Source organism: Podarcis bocagei, assembly GCF_964188305.1.
Source record: "Podarcis bocagei genome assembly, chromosome: 6".
NCBI lineage: Eukaryota > Metazoa > Chordata > Lepidosauria > Squamata > Lacertidae > Podarcis > Podarcis bocagei.
The window spans coordinates 95,190,080-95,200,095 of NC_138130.1; the positions used below are offsets into that span (position 1 = coordinate 95,190,080).

The window sequence follows — 10,016 nt, forward strand, 5'->3', positions numbered from 1 at the left end:
AGTGTGTGTTCTAAGGGCATTCTGTTCATACAGAGCAATTATGAAGCCTAGCAGGTTTGGCCAACACCACATGGGAACAGTATCCAGCCTAGAACATATGTAGAATCCTCTGGCAGACATAAAGAGGCTCCTACCAGGCAAGATATGGAGTTTGTTTGAAACTTAGGAAGTTTGAAAGAACTCCTTTTTATGGTGACACCCTTGTAGATTAGCCTCAAATGTTGGGCATGCCTTGTGCTAAATGCAACAGGAAGCTAAACTGCAGATTAGTTCTAAATTGTTCAGGGCTAAGTGGAAAATCATTGCCTCCTTAACAACCCATTTGAAATCTAAATGAATTTCTATTTGGCCCCCTCTGCAGTCTTCTGATCCTTGGTTAAGACACCTTATCTGTTGGTGTTTTAATGGCTGGTCTTAAGATGTTTGTTGATTTTAATAGCTGCTGTCTTATTTCCTCTTTAGCTTTTTAAAATGAAAACATCTTAGCCTGGTACAGGAATGAATAAAGTGAAAGAGCTTGGTATATCACACTAGATGATGTTCAAAGTTTTCAGCTCAATGTAGAAACGTGAAGCAGTAGCCTATCTAAAAGGGTGGAAAGGTGCATAAGAACACAGACCAAAAGTTCCCAATGTTTGGTTGCTGGAAGCTTTTTTAAATGTTCCATTAATTATTTCCTTTACAGTGCCACTAACTAAACTGTACAGTTGGAGGCAATTTCTGGTGGCGGTCTCTTTTAAAGAGCTGTGCATGAAATTAATTCTTTGCTGTTCTGGATTTTTAGCCATCCCAAATGGGAGGAGTACCAGTAATGACGCAACCAACCTTAATATACAGCCAACCTGTCATGAGACCTCCAAATCCTTTTGGTCCTGTATCGGGAGCCCAGGTAGGTGTGGAACTGGCCTACAAAGCCGTATGCTTCTGGAAGCTCACAAGCTAGTCAACAAGGGCATTGTGTGTATATTTGGTCATGTTGTCAGGCGTTGCATTACTTTTGCTTCAACCGTTAAGCGTGCTCAGCCCAGGAAACTTGCAGACCCAAGGAAGAACACGTAAGGGAGAGGACAAAATAGGAATGGTGAAGATGGGATGGAGGAAAGCTAACAGTGCCAAAAAGCCCTTAGCAAGCAAGGTGAGGATAGTCCAGGAAGAGATGGTGCTGAAGGAAAGTTTGAGAAGTCATCTTGTCATTAGAAGAGAGTGCTTTCAGGTATTAAGAGACAGAGGATGGTAAGGAAGAGGGAGCAGCAGTTCTTCATAGTTAGCAGTGGCAAACATTGTGGTGTCCCCCTCCCCATGTTTCTGGACTACAACTCCCATGGTTTCTAACACTGGCCATGTTCACCGGGACTGAGGAGAGCCAGAGTTCAGCATCAGAAGAGTAGGCAGCAAATAGTACTGTTCGGTTTTCTGTTGAAAAGCTAAGCTAAGGTGTCAGAGTGGCACTGTTTTTGGCAGGGGTGTTCTAGATCTTTATTAAAGAGAAAAGAGCTGATAGGAAGAAAGTCTGGTTAAGGCTGCAGATAAAACTTAGCTTTTCCAGGTGCCACTTCAGGAGTGGCAAATTTCCTCCATTAATGGTACTACTTGGTACAAAACCACAGGCTAGCCAAGTGTAGCAGGCACTGATCGGTGGCATGCATGCAGTTGTTTATCTGCTTGTACACATTCTGGGAAGGAGTGGCCAGTTGTGGGTTCACATTGCGTTTGTACACAGCAGAAGAGATGTGTGTGCAATTGTCATGCTTGTTCATTTGTTGCAGGGAGCTTTTCGCCTTTGAAATCAGCCCTAAATTTGCCCTCAAAAGGACCCAAGCTTGTTCGAGTAGGATGTTGCTTGGTGGAACATACAGTTCTCCTTTTTCTATTATAGTATGGAAATCAAGAGGTTTAATCATAGAGTCTTGCCTGCTGTAACTTTTAAACTACTTCTTGCTTTTTTCTGTGTCACACACACACACACCATTTTCATCGCTTATATTTGCACTGTACTCTGTGGCTCCTCTTTTACTGCTTATGTAACATATTCAGAATTCGAGACAATCTAGAGTGGTGGGTACAGGCTCTTTAGCTGTGCGTACTTGGAAGTTGAGTGTAGGACATTAATGTAGGTCTTTCAGATCTGCCAGCCATTGGACTGACAAATATTTGACACAACTCACCCTCCTAGCAGGTGCACTTCAAGTGAAAACGCCTGCTGGCCACTGCCACTAAACTTTGCTTCATTGATGTTTGTCCATGGAACATTCCCTGATGTAACCCTGCATAAAATGAATCAAGGCTGTTTGGTGGATTGCACCCATTGGTGATTTATTGATGATATGTTGAAAAGCAACCTAAAGCTTATTGGTTCAGTAAAAATGAACAAAGATTGTGTGTTACTAAAGGGGTGTGCTTGGCCGAGAACTCCAAAAGTAGTGGCACATATATAGAGATGGAAGAAAGGAAGTTTGATATCCTAAGGCCCAAACTGTTCCCTGATTTGGATGTTTATAGTTGTTTTCCCTTTTGAAAGAAACAGGTATATTTGTTCATGTTGACCTAGGTATTACGTGAATGCATCCAGTTCTTAGTAAATATTAGGTTATAGGGCATGGTTTCTGTACTTCCCTGGTGAGGAAGTGTGAGGTTTGACTCTTGGGAGTTATTCCTGAGATTGAGATGGGATGTCACAAGCTGAATCCTACAGTGTCCTTGAGTCTGTTGAATAGTTTCCTAAAGCAATGGAAGGTGCAGTGGCTTTCACTTGTAAGTCTAAAATAGCTTTGGGGGAGGAGCTCTATGTTCCTCAGTAAGCAGGGAATGAGAATTTGGCTGTTCAGCTGGATGCATAAATTAGAAAGCCTTCTTGAAGATGGGACTTTACCACTTCAGAATGCAAGTAGGTACTAGCATTGTTGGGGAACATTTGATATGTAAAGGACCCACTCATAAAAATCCTAGTAACATCAGGGAGAAGACCCGGGTCAAATCCTACTTGGTAGTTTTGTTCTAGACAGTGGAAGCATTATGTCGTCTGCTGTTCTTCCCCGGCACATATTCAGAAGTGATGACATGTCTTAGAGCAGTTTCCACTATGCATCTCTTGTGAACGTCTAGATTTATCTTAACTGTGTACATAATGGGTGAGGAAATAGGTTTCCTCTGGAAACCCCAGATGTTGGGAAATGTACCCTTTAATTGAGGCACTTGCTGAGTTTGCTGCTGGATGGAGCTGTTTGTCATTCCTCCTTACACTCTGCTTTACTGTGCTGATGTCAGATTTATTAGCGTTTCTTGGGAAAGGGAACAAAGGCCCGTTGTGGGAGCCTGTTTGCTGCTCTGAACCCTGGCAGTATTTGGCTTCTTGCTCTGCCCCCTGTTCCTCCACACTAGACGCATTGTGTACCCAGCGCCTGCTTCAGGGTTCTGAAAGAGCGTCTCCCCTTTGGTCACCTGTTGGTCTTGGCAGCTCTTTTGTTAGCAAAACTGCACGAGCGGGAGTGCCTTCCACATAACACGAACTGAGCATGTTGCAAAACTAACTTGAGTGGATGAGTCTTGACTTCCATCAGTGCCATAAAGCTGAAAGAGACCATTCATGGAACCTCCCTCCTCTTCATTCACCTACATAATTTTTGCTTTCCTCTTCCATATCCACTTAATCATCTCCAGACACCGCCTACTAGAAAAAAAAACAACATTTAGTTTCTGCCTTGTCTAGCCAATGGTCCCTTAAACTTAGAAACTGCAAGCCCTAGTTCATTGATTTGGCTTCCATGTGGTAGGAGGCTTGTAGCAGCCAGCAGAGATGGGGAGCATGTTGGACTCCAGGAATTATCTGGAGCACCAGTTTCCCCATCAAGCTACCGGCTCCCCCCAACTGTAGCAGCTCTCCATAGAGAGCTTGTTGCTCCATAACTGTTGCAGCAACAGAGGGAAAAGGAAGTCAACTCTCTTGTTTGGTGTGCTCTTGGAGGTGAGCAGGGGGCACAAAGGTTGGAAGGAGCTTCTTCACAGGTGACTGTAGCAACTGTTAAAATATTTCAGCTACTATAGCCACCAGGAGGCTTCTCGCCACTTGGAACATTTAGAGTGCTGGGTGAACCAGGACTGCGTCAGGGGCTGCATCTCACCTTTTTCATGTGTGGAAAATGGCACCTGATTGTTCCCGTGATTATTCTCTCTGTGTACAAAAGGGGAGGCGACTTCTTACATGCAGAAAAGAATAATTATCATTGTTCAAGGATTTTGATTATAATAACTTCCTTGGGAGTGGCTGATACGATTTGATTCTTTCGAAGAGAAGCCAAAAAATGTTACCCAGTCTCAAAGAAGGCTAGTAGATGTGTTTGATTAATTGATTTTATATAAAAAAAACACAAATCAATCGGAGGGTGTGCATGTGTTTCTATTTGAAATAATCAAATTGGATTGCCATCACCAAAGACTGGAAATGCACTGGAAAATCTTCTCCACAGCTCTGAAGTTGCCTCTTCTGTCATTAAGACCTTTCCAATGTGCCATCTTTGGTCACAGCTGGGAGACCTGCCATAAACATTTAGGAAGGGGCTAGTTGGATGGTGAGGGCTTGGTAACAGGTCTGAGCAGTGGCCATGAAGTGGCCGTATCTTAAAATAACTGTACGTGACAAATAGACTACATCTTGCATAAAACAAGTATGCTGCCAGTGAACGGCTATGGGATGTAAAGGTTAAGCAATTGCACACATTTATGCTGTGCAGATCATTTGGGCGATAGATGTGACCGGGGGGGGGGGGGGGGAGGCAGTCCCTTGCACTTTGTGCAGGAATGTGCACTAACAAAACAGAAAGAACTTACCCATCTGTCAGCTGCATTTGACTCTCCCTCTGGTGGATGTTTGCCGTTCTGTGTTGATCCAAGCAAATTGAGGAAACTGAATTGTTTGGGCGTGGGGAGACAACATTCCGGAAGAACAAAAAATACACAGAGCATAGTAGAGCTATGGAATTTGCTCCCACAGGAAGTGGAGACGGCCACCAACTCTGGATGGCTTCAGAGGGGGATTAGGCAAAATTATGCAGGATCAAGTTGTCAGTGGCTACTAGCCATGATGATTGTGTTCTGCCTCCGCTGTTGGAGGTAATGCATCTCTGAGAACCTGTTGCTAGGAATTGCCAGTTGGAGTGCTCTTGTACGCGGGTCCTGTATGTGGGCTTCGCATGGGCATTGGTTGGCTACTGTGAGCCCAGGATGCTGGACTAGATGGGTCTTTGGCCTGTTCCAGCAGGGTCTTCTTATGATCTGATGTTATGCTCTTAATAAAGAGAGTCCTGGGCTTGGATACAAAGGGCTTCTTCATGCATGTGTCAGGCTGCCCAGTGGATTTTCACTTTCTAACACTAGGCTTCTCCTCCCTGCTCAATTACGCCATGTAACTATTACTGGAAATCAGGTTTTCTTTTCTTAAAAAGTGTGCCCATGCAGAATGCGTTGCTGCTGTTCAAGGAACAGAGTACTTGGCTGTGCAAGTCTAGTTTGGCCCATGTTTGTCAAACTCATCCCTTGCAAGCCACTTCTGTCCTTCAGGCCCTACTTTCCCCCTGTACCAGAGAAAGTGTAAGACCACAGCAGTTAACAGTGAACAAGTGTTTGTATGGTATTTTTCATGGTTAATGTTAATACAGATAAGTATATTTCTCAAGAGAACATAAGGATCTATAGCTAGACTCATGCGGCCCTCTTTCTGCTGCTTATGCAGATTTTGGTGCCTAATGCTGCACGTTGGCCATCCATGGAATGCAAATAAGTGTTAAGTGAGGCCTGGTTGTCATAGGTTGTTTTGAAAGCTAACTTCAGGTCCAGCTTCTGCTGTTTTCAGAAACACACTCTGTTGTGCCTAGTTGGGACTGGTAACTATTGGAGACCATTGCCATACCTCTGGATAAAGTGCTGGTGATTTCTGCCAGTCACATGCCAGAAATTCACCGTTACCTATAGGTAGTCTACATCTGTCATACCATTGGGGCAGATTTCAACTTAGCATGCAATCAGACCTTTTCTTTTTAACCAGCCCACTTCAGTCCTAACTACCTTTCTTAAGCCCTCCTCTCCATCACTACATTTTCTGCCTTCATATTTCTGTCATTGAGGCCTTCTTTTTCTCTTTCCTTTGACATCTTCTTTCCCAGCTGTCTGCAGCATCCAGCCCATCCACTCAGAGTCCACACAGAGCTTCAGGGAAGGATCCTTTTGCAGAGCTCTCCCTCCAGGATTTCTTATAGGACAATTTAGGTATTGCATGTTAACTCTGGGGGCACTGCAAGCTCGGATAATGCCTCGTTTGCTAACGTCCCTAGCAATATTCATCCTCACATTAAAATGGCACAGTCTGGGGCTTTGTAAATTTGCATGTTGTTATTCTGTGACCTGCTATAAACCACGGCTGCTAATGTGGGATGCAAGAGATTATTATTATTATTATTATTATTATTATTATTATTATTATTATACCACCCTTCATCCAAAGATCCCAGGGCAGTTCACAACAGAGAAATACAAATTGAGAATGCATAATAAAAAACAAAAACTCATAGCCCCCTCCCACAAACACCTTTAAAAAGGCCAGGTTGACAAGAAACATTTTCACCTGGTGCTTAAAGGTACATAATGAAGATGTCAGGCGAGCCTCCCTGGGGAGAGCATTCCACAAACACGGAGCCACTGCAGAAAAGGCCAGTTCTCATGTTGCCACCCTCCAGACCTCTAGTGGATAAGGCACATGAAGAAGGGCCTCAGATGATGGTCTCAGGGTCCATATGGTTCATATGGGGAGAGGCAGTCCTTGAGGTATTGTGATCCTGAACTGTTTAGGGCTTTATATGTCAAAACCAGCACTTTGAATTGGGCCTGGAAACTCATTGACAGCCAATGCAGTTGGACCAGGATTGGTGTAATCCTGCTCAAACCACCTTGCCTGGTGAGGAAGCTGGTCACCAGATTGTGCACCAGCTGAAGGTTCCAAACCGTCTTCAGAGGCAGCCCTACATATAATGTGTTGCAGTAATCCAACCTAGAGGTTGTCCAGGTTCTCTGCCCTTAATGCTAGACTTCTCATGCACCCCAACCCTCTTTCCCCATGTGAAATAACTGAACCTCACATTCTCCAGAACAGAATCTTCACTAGCCCTGCAACTGGGAGCACATTGTGGGAAGAAGGCAACTGGATTGACAGGGTGTCATTGCATAATTCGTTCCCATTTATTGGAATGTTCATGCTCCAGAAAATGTACATTCCCTTTTCCCCCTACCTCTTGTCAACACCTTTGTTTTGTTTTGTTTTGTTTTTTGCATAGCCTCCTAGGTCTAAAGCCCTGCTCTCTTTCAAGAGAGATGTGCTTTGACTTACTATATAGAAATCCATAATCCCTTCTGCAACTGCCATAACGCTGTTTTCTGTTCATTTTATTGTCACCTGAAGAAATGACCTGAGATTCCTTCACCAATTTTATGACCGCAGTTTCCCATCCTCTCGGCTGCAGCTCAAGGGTTGCAGCCCGCAGTTTAATTGCTTATCGCCCCAGAGGGCGATACAAGTGCAGTCGTTGCCAATGTTCCCTCTGACTCTCTGGAAATAGGAATAGACCTGCACATTCGACATGCAATTAGGAAGTGCTTCCAAATGGTCTGACCTTTGTTATTCTGAAGCACTGTATATCTCTGTATTCCTGGTCTGCCACCTTGGAACCTATGGCCAGTGAATGGACATTTGGAGGGGGAGGGCAGGTTAGTTGTGCAAATGCGTAAAATGGATGCCTTTCTTGTCTCCTCAGATACAATTCATGTAACCATACCAGAAGGGGTGGGACAGGAACAGTTCCAGAAAGACCCGTGCTCGACAACAGACCCTTCTTTCCAGCCAAATCAGAACTGATGCCTCAGCTCTCCTCTTCACTAGAACGGCCTGGTAAAACCACACAAGGCCCCACGACAGCAGTAGGAGCACCAACAACATAGGGAAGCCTTGAACCCCCGCAACACTCTCGGTATAAAACCAAGAATTGCCACAATTTTGGTGTGGGATCTGTTTTTGTTTTTCTTTCTCCCCCTTCCTGGTGACTTCTAATCATGTCAGTAACTCGCCACCTGTTTTAACACTCTCCGTCAATAACACACACACACACAAAAGGAAGCCTCTTATTTTGCCACGAAGGGTACAACAAGCACCTGGAACTGCCGCTTGGAACGAAGAGCTGGGCATCCTCTTACCATTAACTCCAACGACTTTCTCTAGGGGATCAAATCCGAAAACACCCTTTTAATTCTGCCATTTCCTCTCTGCAGTCATCGCAAATGTTAGACTCAATAATGGAAAGTTTTAACTTTTTAAAAAAAGAATTATATATTCCGTTTGCATAGACATTCCTTTATGTATTATTGTTTGTATTTATTTATGATTATCAGTTTAAGTAACAATGTATCACAAAGCCTCCTTTGCGAGGAAATGAGCGTGGATGTATACAGTATGTCTCCCTTTTGGAGTTTCTTTTTCCTCCCTTCCCTCCCTCCCTCTCTCCCCATTTTTATTCACGAGAACTATTCTGATTCAGAGTGCATCTTCACTCCAGTAACGCACCCAAACTACACAGAGCACTGAGTACGTTCAATGGTCTGAAAACACCAATTGTCCAATCTCCATGGGAATTAGTTAAGGATTTTGGCAAGGAGTGGGGGGGGGGGAGAAAAATAGCTGACTGGTTGGGAGGAGCACAGAATTTCTCGACCAGATGTTGGTGCTTCTGGGATGAACTTTTTTCCTTGCTTTGTGCTTGGCATGTCATTTATCTTACACTTGACGTACGGCCTTTCCAAAATGAATGTGAGGAATTGCTTTCATTTTTAAAGACTTTCCTTCTTCTCTGTACAAAAACCAAGCAAACCCCGATAAAACTTCTGAGGTATTACGTGAAAAAAAGCCTTTGATCTTTTCTTCTTTATTTGCTAGTGCCAGCTCCATGATCATGTATCGTGAAATAGAATAAAAACTCAGAAGAGAAGTTGTGTCTTTACTAAAGGGCACAACCCCAACCACCAAGTTCCCCAGCAGAAGCTCCATTCAGTCCGGTCTGGTGGGGGGCTTGTGCAGGAGAACTTCCTGGTGGGGTTGGCCTTTCAATGTTGTAGGAACCCTTTTAGTTTTTCTGCAGAATTTGAAGCAGCACTGTTGATCGGTGCTTTGTGTAAATACAATCATACCAGTTTGGGTGGCATCTGGGGCCTTAAGAAGGATAGTCAAAAGGCATGAAAGCAATTCTGTACATGAATTAAGCATACTTGCTGCATTGTCTCCGCAGATTCTATTTTTGTTTAAAATGTTTAAAAGTACGTTAGCAAAAAAAAAAAAAAAGGTGGATTTTCAAATAAAATGCATCTTCCACAGAACTTCTGTTTATAGTATAAAGGTCTATAATGGTGGGTTGGGATGGGGGCAGGTCTGTTTGGGTTTTTTGTTGCCATTTTGCAAGGTAAAATGTGATTCGAAACACTGTGAGTGGAGATTGACATTTTGGCTGCTTTTGCAACTTGGTTCATTGCATTAGTGGTGATGTATGTGGACAACTTTTAAACACAGCTGAACATGGTTTGCATTTAAGGCTCAGCTAGCCTTCTAAATCCAATTTCATCAAGTCCTGTGCTCAGATTAAACCCTTTGGGGGTGGGTGAATTTGCCATTAAAGGGGGAGTGCCTGAATTGTGCCAACTTCACACTTGTGCCATCTTCTTCTTTTTTTGGTTCAGCTATGCCCAATGACCTGTCAAGATTGAGGTAATAAAATTTGACTGGGCGGTACTGTTGAGGCTGTGTATTAGGGAAAAGACCAGACTGGAATTCTCCAAACGGTGCTTTTCTATGTTAGAGGGAACATTCCTCCCTCCACTTCTATAGGGATGCCTGAACTATTGAAAATAGGTTGCGTGTCCAAGCCTTGATGGTAACTTCCACAAAAGAAGTATTTGTGCTTAAGACTGTGCTTACAAGTTTGGGACCGAAG

General features: G+C 43.7%; 1 protein-coding gene across 8 annotated transcripts in view; it reads left to right on the forward strand.

The window, feature by feature from the left end:
• The window catches only part of PICALM (phosphatidylinositol binding clathrin assembly protein), a 64,646-nt gene extending 55,241 nt beyond the window's left edge, over positions 1-9,405 (forward strand). For 5 of the 8 annotated variants that reach the window (XM_081197361.1, XM_081197364.1, XM_081197358.1 and 2 more), the window contains 3 exons: positions 785-889; positions 6,156-6,258; positions 7,797-9,405. In XM_081197361.1, coding sequence (XP_081053487.1) covers positions 785-889; positions 6,156-6,248 — 198 coding nt within the window. In that variant the 3' untranslated portion in view covers positions 6,249-6,258; positions 7,797-9,405. The remainder of the gene's footprint in view (positions 1-784; positions 890-6,155; positions 6,259-7,796) is intronic. The other 3 variants (XM_081197362.1, XM_081197363.1, XM_081197360.1) reach the window with 2 other exon arrangements.
• The last annotated feature ends 611 nt before the right edge of the window (positions 9,406-10,016 follow it).